The sequence below is a fragment of the Acromyrmex echinatior genome, chromosome 2 (genome assembly GCF_024713525.1).
Source record: "Acromyrmex echinatior isolate Ae372 chromosome 2, ASM2471352v2, whole genome shotgun sequence".
NCBI lineage: Eukaryota > Metazoa > Arthropoda > Insecta > Hymenoptera > Formicidae > Acromyrmex > Acromyrmex echinatior.
The window spans coordinates 1,755,666-1,777,234 of NC_141853.1; the positions used below are offsets into that span (position 1 = coordinate 1,755,666).

Below are 21,569 nucleotides of genomic sequence, written 5' to 3' on the forward strand. Positions count from 1 at the left end.
TTCTAGTTAAATGTAAAATACTTGATGTAACTGTTACACGTAAATTATTACAAAATTGTGATGAAAAACAAGACTGTATGAGAAAATGTTTTTTTTTTTAGTAGGAAAAATCAACAGAGAAGCTGTATATATGATAAATATTTTATAAATGTTAAATTTTATAAAAAAGGTTTTATAAATTCAATAAATGCCTATGGTCTAAAACGAATAAACATATCACGATTGACAAAGAAAAATTTCGAATTATACTGGGATCAAGAGCAAGTTTACAACATGGTCCAGACTTAATTTGATGGGAAGCACGGTATGTGTTAGTGTAAAGTGAGTTAATATAGAGGTCCTCCTTCTATGAGGCGCGAACGCTTCTCTAGTTTCTCAGGATAACACAGACGCCGCACGCTGCGATGCGTGCAATTAAGGGCATACGCGAGAGGATCCTGGAAACTTGTGATCATAGGACGCCTAGTAAAGCTATCTGTTTAAAGTTCATATTAACTCAGAGAAGACTACGCGAAATTTTAGATAAGAAAAAATTCGAAGAATATATACAATAAGGAATTGCAACGAAAACTTATAAGCATGGAGCTATTGTAATATGTATTGTATGTATGTGTGAAAACAAAAATTCGGGTAAGAGAATTACGTCAGTCATAACGTACATTTTATATTAAACTATGAATCAAACAAAATTATAGAACCGTAAAAAGGTATTTGTTCTATTGGTTGTATTGTATACTTTATATTTAAAAAGATAATATAATTCTGATTATTTACTTGACGCTCTAAAAGTTAACAAGTGAACAAACATGAGAAAAGAGTCATCTGTTTAACTTTCTATTTAATAATTAAATCAATATAATATCATATATCCATATTTTACAATTGTGAAATGTTTGGAACAGTATAATAAAAGTTAAAAAATATTTATTATAAAAAAAAAAGAAAGAAAATGTTATATATATATTAACTGTCGATTATGTGTATATCGACTATTGAATCGAATATTTGAATCTATACGTATGTGCAATTTAAAATTATTGCAAAATATTATATTATATTATTGTGTTCCCGGAACTTCGCTACTTTTGATTCTTTTGATATAGAAACAGCTAAAGGAAAATCAATGATCGAGAGACTGAGTTGCTCAAGCTGTCATTATGTTTGGACATTTTTTTCTGAGACTTTGTATTTTCCTATTTATTGTATTTTCCTACATAATAGGGTAAGGTCATCTATTATGGGATAGGTTCCCAATATGAGATAGCAGGATTTTTGCTAAACTAATAAGCGCATATGGTTGATTTTATTATGAACTTGTTACTCATAGAGTGAAACATATTTAGTAGAAAACTCATTATTAGATGCGTGTAATAGTTGTGAAAAAAGATTTTTGAAATTGGATGTTGTCGAATTTTATTAGAGATTAGTCTTCAAATCATGTTTTATTATATAATAAATAAATATTTGATAATAAATCTGTATATAATGATAGAATAAGGTCGTATTAATAGGAAAACATGTGATATAATGATTTGTTTAACTGTAAAGATTAGATTTGATGAATGAAACCGCAAGGCATGGAATCGTAATGTGAGATACTCGAAGTATTCCTAGCTATATGAGAGCATCTAAACGATTCAATATCTCAAAGCATATTATTGAACGAAATGTTAAAAATGAGTTAAATTACTTTTAAATTACTATTACATTATATGTGTTAATTAATAATTAAACATTAATAAAGAAATATTTAGTTAGATTGATCGGATATACAATAAAATATTTAAAAAATTAAATTTTGCAAATGCATATGTATAATTATTTCCATCAATGATAAACGTATGAAATGATCACGTATGAAAAATGACTTTTTCACAATCCGGATGGCTATTCGCATTAATTTGAATGCTGTTATTAATAAAAAAATTTCATTGATAAATATTTATAAATTGTTTTCTACAATTATAGCATCCACGCAAAAATCTAAAAATATGGTTACAATTATATGGTTATTATTAATCGCAAACTCATACGATCTTTAGTTTAAACTGTAGTGTAACTTTACCTCATCGATCTTATCCATTTATGAGTTTAAAGGAAACGATGTGACAGCTCATCTTCCAAAAGTGATTTATGTCGACATGACTACTTATCGACTAACTTATGATGTTTACCGATTCAATTAGGGATACAACCGGCGCGCCGGTCCCTTAAAACGAGATACATTTGTTTCGGCATTAATTTACGGAAACGGCCCGCTGTCATAACAAAACTATAATAGACCTTCGGTCGGTTGGCGCGTCGCCAAGCTTTAGTGGCCGTATAAAATGCACCAGAATGTTTACCCGCCACATTGTCCTCGTCGTAATCTGATATGTCTTAATTATGTATTGCGAAAGATTGAATATAATATCGTCTCTTCTTGATATATAAATTATGCAGAAAAATAAATAATAATCATAACAATCAAATTATTTAAATTATGCAACACGTCTGTTAATGATGTGACATTTGCACTGTTTCGGTGAATCGACGTCAAATATGTCAAATTCCTGAATTTTGATGAAACATTAAAATATCAATAAAATTATATGACATCTTTTAATGTGAAAATTAATATTTGTAATTATTTTAATGATATATATTTCTGTAATTTATTGTCACGCACTTAATCTATCATCGAATACAGGTGGTGTTTTGTTCCCTACAAACTCTGTAGCTACTAGCTCTAATGCTTGGAACAAACTCTTGTTTGTTAGTTTAAGCTGACAGAGCTTTAGAGAACGTCATGAAAAACGAATGAAATGTCGGTAAGCACGCGGCGTTTTTGTAGCTAAGACAATGTCTGGGTATTCTTCCTTCAGACGACGAAACCGAGACGTCGAACAACGCGTCGCCTCTATATTTACATGCCCCAAAGTCAGTGGCCCGCTCAAGTGATTCATCACGGAAACAGACATGCTGAGATCCTAGACGATTCCAATGTTAAATTTTTGGACCCATCTTGATTCGCGTAAACTCGAGAGAAATTAACAAAGTTCTCTGGATCTTTTGAATCACTTTCGCATCCTAAGGTTTTTAAGATGATATAAAATTGAATTCTAGCTTGCTTGCAGTGCGTACATACTTTCCTTAAGTTTTAAATAATTTCGTTAGATTATAAATTTCCTGGTCAATATTAAGGCCCAGTTCAATTTATTCATTGCCTCTTTCCAATTCTAGAATTGGCAAGAGATGAGAAACAAGTTGAACTTCAGTTAAAAGTTAATCGTGAGATGTGAAACTTTGGGCCTAAATAGTAACGTTAATGACATCTTAACATTTTTAATGCCTTAATGGTATCTTTAATACTAACAAGAGGTTATTAAAACATCTTGCTACTCAGACAGCACACAATGTTTATAAAATATTTATACGATATTTACAAATTTATAAGACTTATTTTGAATATTTCATAAATATTTTTGTGGTCTTAGATTGTACACACCATAAATATTATAAATATTATGAAATGTTTATTGTAAATGTAGTAAATGCAATGAAAATATTTTATAAGACATTAAAATCCAAGTAAAAAATATTACAAGTTCATTCATATTTGTTACAAATATTATAATATATAAAATATTTAGTCTATATTTTAATAATATTTCAAATATTAAGCTTTATATAAAAAATGTATAAAGTATTTATATGACAAGAAATAAATAGTAATAAATATTTATCATAAATATTCTGTGCTGGCTGAATATTTAGAATGTTCCGTTTAGCTGAAAAGTTTCTTGAACTGAAATAATTGATCTCGCTATATACACGATAAGGACGAGAAAAAAAGCGGTGACCGAACAAAAATATTTTTGCCAGACTAAACGTTCATCGGAAAAAGTCTGTGGCACACGAGGACAGCAGCTGGTCGACGGTGCGACAAATCATACCATATTGGACAGCCTGCATGTTCCGCGCAAAACCGGGTAAGCACGTGCAAGCCGAACGCAGCAATGTTCACCAGTGGTGAATCTCTTTCTCTCTCTCTCTCTCTCTCTCTCTCTCTCTCTCTCTCTTTCTTCCTTTCGCGCAAATCCTTTGAACGAATCGCCCGTAAATTTATGAGGCGCCGTTCTGATCTTACGCTCATTTGCTTAAACAGTTGGAATATCTCGGTATACATTCACATCGTCGAAAATTCTCTACATACAAAAAATATATATAGAATATTTCATATTACATAAAAATAGTAAGACAATAAATTCGGAGAATTTGAAGACTTGAATTCTCTAACAAAATATAAACAAATATTCGTCAAGCAGCTAGAATTGCGAGTCTACCGTGAATAAATGGACACTGCATTTTGATTGGTGAGTTTGAGTGTTGTGTAGAGAATGAAGGGTGATTAATTAGAAATTGTTTGGTATCGGATATCTAAGCGAGTGATCGAATTGTGGACGAGCGACACAATCGTCGGTATCTCTTTGATGTTAGCTGGTTTCGACCGGACCAGTTCTGCTTGCCATCCAGTTCAAATAATATCTGCCTTAACACGTGTCACATGACACAGCTAGTCGGCAGACGGAAAGAACTAGCGAAATGCCTATCGATGTATTAGATGATCGAAGATCCAGAATTTGATCATTCTTTTTTATTATATGTAGCTATTTTTTTACAAAGAATTGAATATATATATATATATATAATAGAATCCTATCATGATTCTTGTTTTTATTAAAAATGAATTAAAATATTTGATTGTGAGAACGCAAAACTATATAATAAAAATGATTAGGTTTACAAAATGCAGCTGTTATAGCATTTCCAAATTGATTTTAAGCTTTCGAAAGTCTTCCACAGATTCCCTTTTTCGGGGGGACACGCTGTATATTAGTTTCCCAAATGCAGCGAGTTAATGCAATCACATTCCATTAGCATCCTGTTAATGAAATTGCCCAACTAGAAAGAAAGGAGGGGAAGTGCCGTGAAACAGAGTTCGCGAAAATAGACAACTTGCCGACGCAGCCAGGCGGCATCTCGAGAGAAGTAAAAGGGAGAAATCCTCGGGAGAGGCGAAAGGGTTCCGCGGGGTTAAACAGCCGGTATTTCAGTAATGGAGCCTTATCGCCAGCTACTGCAGAAGTCCAAGTTCTCGTACTCCAACGGTGGCGACAAAGTCGGGGATACTCCAAGTCTCCCGGAATCGAGTAGAGTCGAGTCAAGTCGAGTCGACGACGTTTATTAATTCGCCACTTAGCACGCATACCCGTGGCTCGTTTCTTTCGATAGAAATGAGGAATTACCGTACTTATCTCCTTAACTTACGTGGCCGTAAATCTACTAATGACCGATTTATGGGGAGATCGTGACGGAGCCGCCATCAAAAAACCGATGTCGTAAATATAACGTTTCGACCACTCCGACGCGATTAACCCTTAAGGACATTCTACAATGCGTTGTAAACAAATTTATCGCGACAACTAATCAGAAGCATAAATAATACCATTAATAAACGCTTCTAATTGATTGTCGCAACAACAAGTTTCAACTGGCAACGGGTATTTGCAACGCATTGTAGAATGCCCTTTTACTAGAAGTAGACGCATGTACCAAGTAGAACAACAAGTCATTATGATGTCAAAATGTCTCCAAAATAATCATTAAAAGTCATTTTTCAATTATTTCCGATTCATTTTAACATTATTTTGACGTTTTCATGACTTGTTGTTCTGCTTAGGTAGAGTTAGAGTCAAACAATTGCTATGTGATTTTGCTAATCCACTTAAAGATTAACTCTAGTGATTCGATTCGCTACTAATAATAACAACAATTACTTTAATTTTAAGGAGCCTAGTCGTTAAACTTTCCGCCCACCGTTGGAACACTTTATTATTATTGCATGGGATCGTATTCAGACCTGTTCTTTCTTTCCAACTGAACTTTATGCTGGGTTTTTCTTTTTTTTTTCCATGTTAAAAAAACAAAAGAAAAGGTAAATCGTGCAAGAAGTTCAGCTAAAAAGAATAGGAATATTAGAATATCCTGACCTTATAAATATTTGCTAAATATTGAATACTTATATTTATACTCTATTATATTTAGCGTAAACTATTTTACAATTAAAAAAAATTTGCTTTTATCTTTATCTGAAAGATTATAGAATGTTATCAATTTTTATTTAATTGTAAATAGAGAATAATGAAATGTGTAAATGTTGAGATATCATAAACACCCTACGCGACTAATTATGATTAAAAAAAACCACACGAGTAATGTATAAGATTAACGTTCTATTACTCGCGAATTTTGAAGAATGTAGATAACATTTTTATTATATATATATATTCGCATTCCTTTGGCATAATAATTCTATTTCTCACGATTTCTATCACTAATAGATATTGGTGGATGTTCGCAAAAGTGACAGATTTCAGATTTCTCGTGGATCTTTATAGCTAACAAGCACTCAGACGATGATGTCATCGTTTCATCCTAAACGCGCAGGCTGAAATCAAGAATCGCGGTTTAAGTTATAATAACGTACTCAGAGAAATACTCGGCGTCTGGATTCCAGACTTCTGGCTTGCTTGACGTTCGTAGCAGTTAATCTCGCGGCGATGCGTGTTTCGGCGGGATTACCGGGCGGTCGCTTGTAGTAATTGCGTTTAAATATACTCGAAGGGTAGTCGCGAAACGAGCGCGAGGTAGAGTTCGCAAGTACGAGGACATGCGGAGGTGCAGCAACGTGATTTGTGGCTTCGGCTCCGTAACAAATAGACGCGCGGTCATTTTCTCGGACACCGGGTGCGCAAAGTGAACAAAGACAAATGGCTACGCCGCGCGACGCACGTGACTAACGACGAGCGGGCTGATAGCTGACGCGGGAGTTTTTTCTCCAAAAGATTCGATCGCCACCGATCCTTCACTCTGATGAACTGATATCTCGCGGGATAAGGATTTTAACTCCTTCGTATTTTACGAATACGAGGTCAAATAAGCAAAATTCGATCGCGATACAATGTCGCAATTTGAAAAATTAAGATATATGATCTTTCAGCTCTTTGGTATTTATTCTTCATTTTTTTTCCTTTTCTCGCTCAAGGCATCCAGAGATCCTAGAACTCAAGGATACGAACGACCGTAGAATCGAGGTTACGAGGATACGGAGATCGGCAAGATCGGAAGATTTTCAGGGTCTCTGGATGTTTTTTTGCTGTCGCAACGAGCTGCAGCCACGAGTTCGTCCATGGATGAATGTCCATCTGTCCGCATGCTATCTGCAATTCAATGTAACCGCCTCGAGCAGAAACGCATCCGCGCTTTCTGACGAGGAAGGCACCACTCTGATGGCACAAAAGAAACGGCTGCCGTTTCCACGCACAACACTTCCTTCTCCTTCTCTTCCGTCTTCTTGTACGCTTTTAAACATTATTCTTGTTCGCTAATAAGCGCAGAAATTTTGAGTGGATAACTTTTGTTACTTTAGAAAAATCTTAAGGCTATAAAATACAAAAAAACTTAGCAATAAAACGTAAGCAGTAAACAAATTAGCTAATCACATTAGAGACCATAAGGCCATAATGTAAGCAATAGTCAACGTGTTAATTTTCTTACGTTTTTTACTTATTACTTAAGTTTTTTGTGTGGTATATATATATATTAAATATATAATTATTGAGCAAAAGGCAATTAGTTATTCCTAATATAAAACCTAATCCACCTAATTTGATTGCCTAAAAATCAAAATAAATGATGCTTTCGTAATAGTGTCTATTTTCTAAGATACAGATATTCCTATAACAGTATTAAGTGGAATAGACCGAGAAGTGTTTAAGGATGTTTTATACATATTTATAAAATGATAACAAATTTATGAAAAAATTACAAATTATACTAAATTCCATTTAAAAATAATATGACAAATTTGGTGACGGTTTATTATCTGAATCATAAGTTATTTTAATAAATAGTATTTTTTTAAGCTGTGCTCTAATAAAAATATATGGAAATGTGTTATAAAATAAATGACAAAAATATCGATTTTTTAAATATAAGTACATAAGGTATTCAAAATTATTTATGTACAGAACTATATTGCGATGTATGAACTAGTTGCCCAGTAAATAAACAAAATATTTATTTGTTCTATATATCTTTGTAATCAGTGACTCGCAATGAAACTTGCATAAGTTATTTGAATATTTAAAAAACTTATTTAAAAAATTCAGATATCAATTTTAATTTTAATTCTTAACAATAAAAATAATAACAAATAAAATAAAAAAACGACAAAACTGTGTTATTAAATAAAAATATAATCCTATTCAACTTTCATATGTATATAGTTTATTTAAAGTGTAAGTATCATAAACACATTTCCAAATTTAATTTTTTTTAAGGACATCTGATACATCCTTGAACGTAAATAAAAATAGAAATGTTATTTTCGATCAAAACGGGTTTTAGTATTTAATAATATTCACATGCAAATATCCAAATATCTGTTATCACTTCTATAGACTGCGTGCCAATTCGATTTGTAGACTTAAAACACAATCATAAACTGAAATAATAATTTTACACACAATTAATTAATTGATCGTCGATTTAATAATAGTATCTTACTAGCATTTTAAAAACTTGTAACCTATATCAATATTCTTATATCACAGACCAATGGACGTCCAAAGGACATCCTTATGTATGTTCTGAGAACATTTTTAAAATGTTCCTCGAATAAAGTGTGCTGTATGAATTTAATATATTAGGTGTTGGAATTAATTCGTAGCGTTTTTTAATGAAAGAATGTTATTTATTTCACATGAGCATTAAAAAATACATTAATGAAAGTACTTCCCATCACTTGTAAAACGCTACGAATTAATTCCAACACCTAATATAATAGCATATTCAGATAGGACGTGTTTCATATCATAGAATTTTATATATTAATATAACATTTACATATAATATTTTAATACCTTTTAATCATTGTTTTGTAGAGCGCAATAATAATCATTAATAGTGCAATGTATTGTTGCTATACTCTATTTGATGATTTTTACATTTCTAGGAATAAAATCTCACTCCAAAAGAGTGAATTATTGCCACTATTGAAAAAGAGTGAAAAATTTACATTCTTAAATAGGATTTTCACTTTTTTGGAATGAGATTCACTTTAAAGGAATGTAATCTCACTCCAAAAGTGTGAAATCTTATTCCAAAAAAAAATGAGTAAAAATCTGCCATTCATATTCAAAAATGCAAATTTTTCATCCTTTTTCAATAGAGGAAGTATTTAAACTCTTCTAGAGTGAAATTTCACTCGAAGAAATTTAGAGAACATTTTAAATTTTTATAGGACAATAATAAAAAAATTTTTAAATATCAGATACGAATGTCAGTTATTATAAAATTGTTAATTCTATATGATTCGAAAATCATTCTGTCTAAATATGCTATATATTAGAGTGAGGAATGTCTGTATCCCGGGAAACAGATAGTATTCGCGAGTGGTTACGACAGAATCATCACCATTCCGGTCTTTAGGCAGTCGGATCAGGCCTTATACCAGGAGCAACCAATCACTTTTTGTCCGATGATTGTCCATCGTTGTGTTGTCTTTACCTGGCACTCGTGGCACCCGATTCCCGATACCGGGATGCCGTTTTATCTCAGCCACGCGGTTGCCGATCTCCGCTGCCGTCGCCGGGTCACGTATTAATTTTTTCGTTTAAACCGGTAAGGCGAGTTCACCTCGATTTCGCGACGATTCGGTGAAAGTTTTGCGCGTTCCTTTTTAGCAGTGGCTGTGCCACTGCGACACTGACCGCTGTCGCCGCGAAGAAACATTCGATATTGTAAGACTATAGACTAAAGTAAATCACTCAACATTTTCGTATAGCGCGTGGTTCTTTTTTGCGAAAATAAATAGATACCAAAAGGGAAATAATTATGTTTACAAAATATAAAAATATTTTTCTTCATAAAAGAGAAAATTAAAAATTGCCGATAAATCGAAAAGTTCCTTATCTCTCACAGATAAACATATTTCTTTTTGTACGTTACTATATATGTTTTATTTACTAAGAGTTTATTCGAGAAGCTCGTTTATTCCTATGACGTCAATAAGAAAAAGAATTCGCAGGAAAGTGAAATGCTTAGAAAATAGATAAACGATAAAATAATATTTATTACGTAACGTATATATACACGGGGTCAGACCCGTTCGCCAAGAGATTGGCGGAAACACCATTTTCCCGTTTAAGTGCCGATTAAAAAGTCAGCGACTTGGACTTCCACATACTGAATTTATCGAGACCTCGCAACATCCCTACTTACGGTTCTCTTTCTATCCGTACCGCACCGTTTGATCCTACCGCGGTCGAGGATGCCGTTGCTGTACCGGTCTGAAGTATCATCGTCGTCATGGCGAACCGTCTCTCGATATTACCATCGTGTGTCTTTTATTTCCAATTTTTCTTTCCTTTTATCTTTCATACATTGGCGTGCCATAAGGAAAAGTCCGTGCACAAACTACGTCTTTCTATCAACTTGAGTTACTTGAGTTACAATATTCACTTAAAAAAACGTACACATCGAAATGTTCATCGTCTTCACAGATTATCTTCATAGTTGATGAACTTAGGATTTGTATAACATAAGATGGACAAGAAATTAAGGATACTTAAAGTTATAGATTCTGGAATCGGACAACTTTCTAGACATTTTTTAAGACGTCTTAAAGACGATTTTAGACTTTTTGTTATCTAGGATAATAATACACTCTTATAATTCAAATAAAACACATAATATAGAATTGAAGATCGATGAAATGAAACTATATATTTTGCAAAATTAAGATCTAAGGCATTTAGAATCTATACACACTGGAGAAAATATAGTGATAACAATTATAAAGGTGACAGCTATACAAGTTTTAAAATTAATGTACAAGTCGAATAAAATATTTTATACTTGCAATTATTATATAACTATGCACGCATAAATTCTACATATAAAACTCGTATAATTCTACATATAAAACTTGTATTGTCGTTTTAATTGTTACCATGCCTTTTTTCTCTGAGAGTAAATAGATGCAAGAATTTTGAAAACTAAAGTCGTGTTTAAATTAGCATCATATGCTAATTCTTGCCACTTGATTAGCCAATAATTAAAAATGCGGACATAAGATGTCTTGAAGAAACGTCATGAAGATATCTTTCAGACACCAGAGTAACGATCATGTAACTTATCCCTAGAGAAAAATGTAAGTGAAAATTTTTTGTATGTATGTGTATATGTACATACAATTCATAAAAAATTTCACTTTTCACATTTTCGTGAAAGAGAAAGTTACATAATCGATATTCATGTCATAAAAATGTTTTTAAGACATTATTTATATCTTCTTTTTGGACTTTCGTTGTCTGGGTAAACATAAAGTTCTAAAGTTCTAAAGATTCATGTAATGTGATTCGTAATTCTTCGACATCTTCAAAATAGCAAATGGTCAATGATGGCATCGATTTTTGCGGTGCAGTGAGAAGAAAGCGCGAGAAAGAAGAGGCAGAGAGAAAAGATTTTACTGGTGATGTCGATGTTCCCTGCTCAGCCGAGCTCAACGAAGATGGCGATCGTAGCTCATAGCCGGTGTGCAGTAACAGCACCTCTTCGACTTCGACAGGGTCAGCCGGCTGGCCTGGCTAACTTTTACGACTCGCGCTTCTATCGATGCACGGATTGATAGTAATTAATTCGTTTTTCCTTCTCCAACCACATTGCGGGCACCGTAACGAGATATCGAAACGCCACGTCGGCATCAGATACTCGCGTGACCATGTCGGCGAATGTCGGAAGCTATTCATGCGAGGGGAACGGCAGAAGAGAACTCCCTACGGTCGGCCGCGTTGGAAAAATGTTGTTCATCGCATGGTCAAGGGGTTAAGTAAAGACGTAGCGTAAGGTCTTGCGTGCCTCTCTGGGAACTCCCGATATACCGTGAGCCGCGCGGGGAACGTTTAAATGTACCGCTCGCTCTTCGCTTCTTCTTTCTTTTACAGGCAAGTGTACGATCGTTCCGCGCCGCTTTATGGGCAAATTTTCTGCGTGGTTCATACAGTGGCGTAGAGCCCTAAATCTTGAGATCCAGGAAATGCTCGGGAAAGAAATATTTGATTGGTGGTAAGAATGATGGTCGAACTCCGTTTCGTAGAATAAAAGAATTCAAAATATACAAAATGGAAACATGGGAAGTATTAATGATTATTATCAGTAACATGATGTTAGATATTAAAAGAGCAAAAGTATAATCCAATGTTATTTAATTCGATCTCTTAAATAACATTTTGTTATTTATAATTTTCATGTGTCAAAAAGTAAATTATTTATTTCTGTAGTTTGTTTCAAAGTAAACAGCATCCATAAATGTATGCATTTAATAGATAATAAACTAAAATAATAAAATAAAAATTTGAGTCAAATTTAATATTTTCTTACGTTAAATTTTTTACCTAATATAATCTTACGTTAATTTTCTCCGTTTTTAATTAAATTAATGACATATTGACATATTGAGTAGGAGCAACATAGTGTATGTGTGTGTGTGTGTGTGTGTGTGTGTGTGTGTGTATGTGTGTGTGAATGTGTGTGTATAGAAATGATTAAAAATACTGCAAAATATACTGTTCAATTTAATTTAAGATTTTAATGCTATTAATTATATTAGCAATGTTAATATAATATTTCAAATTAAAGATTAATGTAATAACTAATTAATAAATGTAAATAAAGTTTTAAATTTTGTTTACAACTTATCATAACTGAAAATAAAAATTCATTAACTTTTTTTTTTAAATACATCAAGTATTACTTATTGATTATTGATGACAGCTATCCTTTTTATATTTGTTTTGTAATTTTACGAGCCTGGCATTTTAATTCATATTTTGATTAAAAATATAACAATAATTTAAATGGAGCATAATTTGAATTATTTTTAATCAAAATATTACAAAATATTATGAATTTAACAGTGTGTTATTACAATTGTTTATACGGTATGTATCTTGCGATAATATATACATTATTCCAAACCTATCAAATATTTGGAAATTTTGATGCAATTTTCGATTTTTAAATTCATCATTTTTATTCGGTATATTACCAAATTACAAAGTTATTGGTTTCATAAAAAATAAATTGTTGCCAGAATCTTCGAGCGATGTTAATGCATCACGTTGTGTAATCATTCTGCCTCACTTTCCTTCCTTATTGATACGCGCGATCGTCATTATCTTTATTCATAGCCTATATGAAATACACGATTGTAATGCCACTTCTTTGACTCATTACATTTCATAGAATTTTATGGAAGCAATATTGGCTTCCCGTTTCGCGATCGCAACCGACCACTCAGCTGCCGGGATCGTTGTTCTGCGATTTTAGAAATCGGCATCGCATTCTGTAGATTTTCTGCAATTTTCCGCGACAGATTGTATAAACGTTTGTGACAGTGATCTCATGGATGGAATGCAAAGACGGCAGGCGAAAGGTCTCGCGCGCTTAATAGCGCGCAGAAGGTTGGCGTTGGCTGAGAAACTAGTCCCGGTGGAAATTTATTCCAGTGAAGCGAGAACAACAAATTACTGGCCGGTAGTAGTCGATCTCTCCTAATACGATGCGACGGGAATGCCAAGGCTTGAAATGCGCGGCATCGTATCGATACTACGGAAGATAACATATATGTATATTGACAGTCCGCTGGAAAGTAAATCGATTGTTTCGATGGTGACTTCGTATAATTAATTGGCTTAAAAAATAGAAGAAATAGCGTCAAATGAATTGTATCATCAGAGTATAAAGGTATGACACAATTAGCCTGGCAAGTTATTAGAAACACTCAAAATAAGAAAATTCTAAAAATAAAATCGAAATATCGAAATTCTAAAATGTAAAGACTGATTTTGACCTTCTTAATCCTTTATAGTAACACACGTGAATTATTCGTGTCCTACACATTTTTTAAATATTAGAAACATCTAGCTAAATAATAATCTCTACTCTCTAAGATATTTGGATTGGAATTTAATTCTAAAGAATGAAATGACGCGACAATTCAGCCAATGTTTGAAAAGAGTGACTCAATTGTCAATTTTTAAAAGTGAGATTTCATTCTTTAAAGTTACATTTCACTCTAAACATTTGAAAGAGTATCTTTTCCTTTTTTAAATATACAACTTATAATAAACATTTTCTAAAGACGTTAAAATATATATGTAAAAATCATTAAATAATTTTTTTAGGCTTATAAAAATGACGAAAATTAATTTGGGATAATTAATCGTATGTAATAAAGAATCAGAAAATTATCGTACTAATTATAGAGTTAAATAATACAATGCATTTCTAATCATTTATTATTCTAATCATTTTTTTACGCAGAATTAAGTAAAAATAGATATTTCTTATCACTACCGTCTTTCGTTTCTAGAATACCAGTTTCTAAAGTACTGATCAGATTGATGAATGCATTGATTGCAGATCGCAAAGTAGTGTCCTTTATTCGTTAATCGCAAGAAGCACAACGCCAGTGGAAAAGGATATGTAAGAAAAAGAGGGACGAGGGGAAGAAAAAGAAATATAATAAAAGAAGTCATAGCAGGAGCCTGCTTTAGCCAGGACAGATCCCGCCAGGATGATAACACGAGGACACATCGCCACCTCGGCGCGACGATCGTAAAACTTGATCAGGTAAAGGCGCGGTCCGTTTGAGACCTGCTGCTAGGAGGACGGACAGGAGCTGGTTATAGGCTAGGTATTATAGTTCTGGACTGCTGTCGGTCTATCTCGCGAGGGATGCACGTCCCGTATGCGTATCCTTCGGGGTGGTCCTGGCGACGACATCGGTTCATTAATCGGCCAGATACTCGAGAAAAATGTGCTTTTACGACTACTCTCCCTTCCTCGCTCTATCTCGCCTTCTCTCTCTCTCTCTCTCTCTCTCTCTCTCTCTCTCTCTCCCCTCTCTCTCTCTCTCTCGCTCTATTTTTCTCTTTCTCGATTTCTTTCTCTAGGTAGTTTCCCGAGGTAGGCTAACTGATAGCTTATTATCGTTACCGAGGAGATCTCAAGAAAGTGATCTAGATAGAATTCGATTAACGCAACATTTGACGATGTTGTTTCGGTTTCGCTCCGGAAGTCTACGAATGCGACTATGAATTACACAAGTTCGAAGTACCCTGTATCTAAATGCCCCAGATTCTGGACGTTTTGAATTCTAATCGCTCGTAATCTATAGATTCCTTGAATTCTGGATATCTTGAATCCTTGTCTCCTCGAGTTCCTCGCGCAGACATCAAATTCCTTCACGATTCTGAAATCTTCAAGAGAGAGACTAAACCCGTAATTTTTTATAATAAATTTCGCACAAATTTCGCAAAAATGTCAGATAAGAACGTTACCTAAGCTTCTTCAAATAATATGCTATATTGAGTTCTCGCTAACTCTATTTTCATTAACCGACTGCGACCGAGTGCAATCTATGTGACATAACTTGCGGTGATGGTGCAAGACTGCAAGACGTATGACGGTACAGTCATCACATATGTGTGCGTTAGCTGTGCGTAGAAGAAACATCGGTCAGATAACAAGAGTGCTAATGAAGGATAGCCAGGTTCTTATGAGCTTCTTCTGAGACCAGCACCTGTCCCTCCTTTGGCACACGTGTTTTTCCGATGAATCGTACTTCCCATCGTTTAATTTTTTATAAACTTTCGTATTGTACAAAATGAGACTAGTCAGCGAATTCTATCTGATTACCTCTAAAAATTTTTGTTTTGTTGCAAAGAATAAAATTTATTTAAAAAAAGGAATCAAGAATAGTGATGATTGAATTTTTTTCATCCTAATTAATGATAAATCTAAAGCTGTACTGAATATCAAATAATAAATATCGTTACATATCACGATATTTAAGAATCCGGAAATTGTACTCCGGTTTTTAATATCCGCGGTTTGAAAGAATTGCAATTTCTGCGATGTCTCGCGTATTATTCGTCACAAGTGGGGTTTATACCATGAGCTCGAACGGGCGTTCTCTTATTCGGCTAAGTGAGCGGAGGACGATAAAGCACGGCGGTTTCGGTGCGTCTCGTGAGAAAACGACGCGCATTTTTAACCCGCGTCACGTCGGTACGCGCTTTCGTACGCTCACGCATACACGCGTACAGAACGTAGCGGCCGACACACTGCGAAAAACACTAGCGTGGCTATTAATTCAGAGACCGGGGGACAGAGAGCGAAGGCTGCGGCAAAGGAGCAAAATGAGCGACGCTTCTCTCGGTTCCTTGGGACCCTAAATAAAAGAAAGGAGAAAGATTTAAATAAAAGTAAAATCGTGTCGCCGCGGTCGCGTGAACTACCCGGGCTCGACGAGGATATGAGCTGGGGAATCCGCGGGAACCCTTCACTTCCCTCGGGGGAACCCCCTCGCGGAGAACCTGTCCTGTCCGACTGTCGGGATCGGCTTTCCTTCCTTTGCTCCTCTTTGCTCGTATCGCGCGCGCTTCACGCTTTTGCCAAGTGTTATCTCGCGATCGCTACCATGGAACGGAAGAGAAAAGGAGAAAAGAAAAGAGAACGTCGGGCCGTTCACATTTCTACAATGTCTCCGGAAGATTGATAGATAAATGGACCACTGATATATACTTTACTGTTATACATCTTGAAAAGAGAAAGAGACAGATCGCCGGATTTGTTTAATTACATAAATTCTGGTTAAATTTAAAATTAAATTTCAAATGAACTTGTAGTTAAAATGTGTATGCATTTTTACATGAATATATAAAATGCAAGAATGAAAAGAATTCTGTCATTAGGGTTTTTAATTAAAAAAAATTCTGAACTTTTAATGTTCAAAACTGTATTAATTCAAAAATGTCCCAGAATAAAATTTATATATATTTATTCTATAATATAAAAATTTTTGATTTTGCAAAATCCTGGGAAACTTTTACTTTCTAGAAGATATACTTCTTTTTTTTCTTTCCTCTTCTCGTATTTCAGTCGATAAATTTTAAAGACTCTCATTTACATATTGAGATTAAATGAGATACCAGAACGTAACTACCCAATTATCTTTAAATTTTAATCATTTCTTATAGTTTTTAAAATAATCAGTATATGAATGATGCAATAAAGTCGAAAAAATTGTAAATCTGTAAGTCGCGAGTAACGGTTTTTAATTTCCAAACTTTTTCTTTAACGATTATAATTCATACTTTGTGAATATTTTATCCTACAGTAATTATTCCCCAGAGCTATGTTCTTCTTTTCAATAGTTTCGAAAAATATATTGGTTCTAAAATAATATCTAAAAGATATTATCGCGAAATATTTTCAGAATTTTCTCACAGTATTCTCGTTCTCAGAATATCTTCGTTTTCCAAGAATATACTTTCAAGAATATTCCCGGTGTGCATCACTAGTTACAAGCAGTTACAAGCATTAATATTACCTAAGAGAGATTGGTGCTGGAAAAAAGGAACATTACTTTCCCACCGGCCCGGGAAAGATAGCAAAACAGCGCTCGACACCCCACAGTGCACGGATGGGTGCACGGATGGGTACTCGTCGAGGGCAGGAGCACGCCTGACCTCCCAGCAGACAAATTAAAATGATGCACAGGCGATTCCACGCGTTACTCGCGAAAACTCCTTCCTTCTTGCCGTCTCGAAACTATTTCAGGATACGCAAAACTGAGCGAAATATTGTTTCGTCAGCGATGCTTCTTGAATTCTAGGAAGGGCCACTAGACGATATAAAAAATTGAGAAATTAAAAATAAAATGATTCGAGAGGGTTATTTGTTATTTGACAATTTCAATCCGAGACTCAAGCATTAGCAAGCTTAAAGACGAAGTTAATTCAAGGACTAAAGACCAAAGAGATTCAAGAATTCAATAGCTAATCTTCGCACTAAATTTCGAAAGACTTTAATTTAAGAAGAAAAATTTTTAGTAAGGTTTGTATACAATTTATCTAATAATATAAGCTAAATAAAGAATAAATATATTCTGCTCAATAAAGTCATCTTTTTGACTTAATTTATATGGCAATAAAGAGTGTCCAAGCGCCATAAAAGCGAAGACAGTCTATGTAAAATACAAATGAAACTTGTTATAAATGACTATAGTTTTTTTTTTTTTACTAAACGCGCCTAATTTGGTGACTACGTGGGTCTGTTTTTAATTGCTTTGGGTAATTTAAGGGAACAGACGACCACAGAATGGGGGTTATAAAAATGCGTGGATGGACCACCCTTGAAATGTTGAGTGTTCTAAAGCATTTTATTAGCGCCTTCGCACAATTTGTATTTCATCTTAATGATAAATTTTGTATTGCAAGATTAGGATAATTAGTCAATCAACGAGCGTAGCCGAATATACAATCAACTCATTATTTATTTATCTTGTGATATCTTCGTACACTGAAATTTTATCACTTTAAGGAATAATTTATATTTACATATTATCTCTTACATTTAATACTAACCAATTTATTACTAAAAGATATAAGTATTAATTCCTTATCTAGAGTATTAAAAGCACTGAATAACAGTACTTTTAATATTTAAAATAAGGAATTAATTCAGCAAGAAAACCAATTAAATTGGCCAGTATTAAATTTTTGTAAGGGACAGCTACGTTATAGACTAGTCGTGAATTAATTTTATAAATTTTTAGAATTATTTTTTTTTATTCTTATTTTACTATTGATTACAAATCCTTTATTAAAGAGTTCTATCGAGTTAAATTTTTTGCTTTGCAATCATAAGAATTAACAAACTTTCAAATAAGATGATTGACACTAGCATTATTTCAAAATCAAAATAGAAGTTCGACTTACCCTGTCATACTGATGTGTCGCCGTGGCCGCCGGAAAGGGTTGGAAAGGCGCCGGCCTGGCTGGACTGTGGTGGGCCGCATGCGGATTGGCGTGAGGGTGACTATGCGGGGCCGCATGAGGATGGGTCGGATGCGGCGGCGGTGGCCGATGGGTCTGGTACAGGTAAGGATAATATTGATACATCACATCGGAGCAGCTCATCACCCCGCCCGGGCCCGGCACCCCAGAGCTGGCCTGCAGACCTGCGTACCCGAACGTCGCACTACCCTTTCGAACAACACCACTCCTAAAATTGTCCTCCAACTCCGTCGATGGCTCACGATGGCCACGATCGGATCAAACGTTCGAGATCATCCAAGGTCATTAAAGTGATTAAATCATCACTGATGATAATGGTCCGTGCTGTAGCATACACCGACAGCGAGATATAATTCAATGTAATAATGTCAACAATAATATCGAACTGCTTTCTTTGAATACCCTAGTTTCGCTTCTTCGGTAGCTTAATATGATCAATATAAATATTTTAATTATTATATTTAAATTATTATATGTATATTAAATTAACGGTATATAGCATTAATATAGCACTGTTTATAAAGAAAATTAAATAACTCCTATTATTGTTAACAGTTTTATTATTTTTTATTTTTGCACCATTTAAAATTCAAAATTTATCAAAAAATATGATATTAACTCACGAAGACGCGTGTTTCAATATTTATAATCATTTCAAATTCCTCATTTATTCAAGTGCAATTTTAATGTTATCTGAATATATAATCATTAAACAAGGAAGAAAATATTTGTTTACGTTATCTGAATATATAATCATTAAACAAGGAAGGAAATATTTGTAAAAAGTGAAAGCGATAATTATGAAAGAGATAAGATATTTGTAAGTCAATCACAATAAGATATACTTATCAATTTTGTTTAAATATAGTAATGACCATTTCTACTAAAATGCGATGACATGTATCATAGCTAATACATAAACAGTTTAGTAAAAAATAAATAATTTTAGTTGTTCTTTCTCAGAAATCACTGAACCATGGCAAATCACAAATTACACGTTAATAATTCTTCGAAATAGTTAAGCCGATGGAAAAAGTTATATAAATCGATCGCTCTTCTTTTTTCTTCTATAAGCACGTCAGCTGAATGCAAAAAGATTTAAGTAGTAGATATTAGCTGAGAATATGTCAAATTATAGGACATCTTTAATTAAAATTTTGACAAAACTGAGCAAGACATATAAAGATATCTGAAAAATTCTTGTATGACACTTCCTCTTCTATTACTTCTATTACCTCACTTTTCAAAATTTTCTTTTGTCAGATTTCTTCCAGTAATTAGCTTTCGCAACATTTTCTTTTTTCTCTCAAATAGTTCTCTTCAAAACTTTTCTATGTGAATCAATTGTCACTGATTTCAATTCTGTGTCGACTATTTGCGATGACGTACATAATTTGACTTCATAGCTCCTAGTTCAACAAATTTCAATTGTTCACAAATTACAGTTTGTTGAAAACGAAACTATTATCTTGATCAAACTATTTAACTGCTTCCTTCTATTAAAACTTCATCGACACTTCACTTAACTAGTAGCTACTGTCACTGTCCTCGTCATCTCATATGTCATACAAGGATAATTGCGATTTAAAACGACACTCACTACTTTGCTTCACAATTGTTTCCAATTATCTATTTTTCCAAAAATCTCGATAACACCGTCTTTAATAATAAGATCACGCTCGTTCGATTGCGACACGTTCTTCGGACACGATCTAACGCAAAAGTCAGATGGTTCTCTTGAAGAACAAGAGAATGATCAGTGGAGAACGAAAAGCAAACCCTCACCCTCGCAACGTGAACGGAGCGTATCGCCGATGGTGGTGTGTCTCTGATGGGTGAACACAAACTGAAACCCCCCGTACGCGACACCGTGTGTCACCCTCTCTCCATAGAGCCTGTTGCTGTCTTTTTCTAGAGCCGTCCCGTCGTTTTCGAGCGGAGCGGCTGACGTTGGTATTCTCTTTCCCCTTTACCATCACCCTAACACGTTGGGGACCGCGACGGCAGGATCCGCCTCCTGGCAGTGCCGACATCGGCCAATCACCGTGCTCGATCGTCAGGGCCAATCGCACTTGGCCTGCCACTACCACGAGCTCTCCCCGTATTGATCCCACAATGAACCCAACTGCAGCTGTGGTATTAAGAAGTTCGTACTCGGGTTAAATCACCCCCGCCTAAACCTCCTTCGCTCCCTGTTCCTTCGCTTCCCTTTCCTCTCTCCGGCTTCTTCGTGGTCTTCATCCTCCGCTACGGCCACCTTCCTTCTATCCCGGACAACCATCCCCCGCAGCGTGCATAATGAGTCTTAATTAACAGTTTCGCGGTGTTTTGGGAAGCTTAATTTGCCGTAGTGAAGAGAGAGAGAGAGAGAGAGAGAGAGAGAGAGAGAGAGAGAGAGAAAAGGAAAAGGAAGAGGAAGAAGAAAAGGTGTTTTCAAGACAGAATTCCTATAGAAATATTGCTGTCGTAGAAATCGCATTTTTACGCGGCATTAACTAATCGCTTTGTAGTCTAATTTTAACCATATTTGAAATAATTCTCAGACGAATGACACTTCAAACTTTAAACTTGCAAGATAATTAAAAAAAAGCAAGAGAT

At 34.4% G+C, this 21,569-nt stretch overlaps 1 protein-coding gene across 8 annotated transcripts in view; it reads right to left on the reverse strand.

Annotated features, from left to right (window-relative positions):
• The window catches only part of vg (transcription factor vestigial), a 61,110-nt gene extending 40,050 nt beyond the window's left edge, over window positions 1-21,060 (reverse strand). For 3 of the 8 annotated variants that reach the window (XM_087402746.1, XM_087402742.1, XM_087402744.1), the window contains exon 1: window positions 18,894-21,052. In XM_087402746.1, coding sequence (XP_087258872.1) covers window positions 18,894-19,094 — 201 coding nt within the window. In that variant the 5' untranslated portion in view covers window positions 19,095-21,052. Of the gene's footprint in view, window positions 1-18,893 lie in introns of all 8 variants that reach the window. The other 5 variants (XM_087402745.1, XM_087402743.1, XM_087402741.1 and 2 more) reach the window with 4 other exon arrangements.
• Window positions 21,061-21,569: the final 509 nt, after the last annotated feature.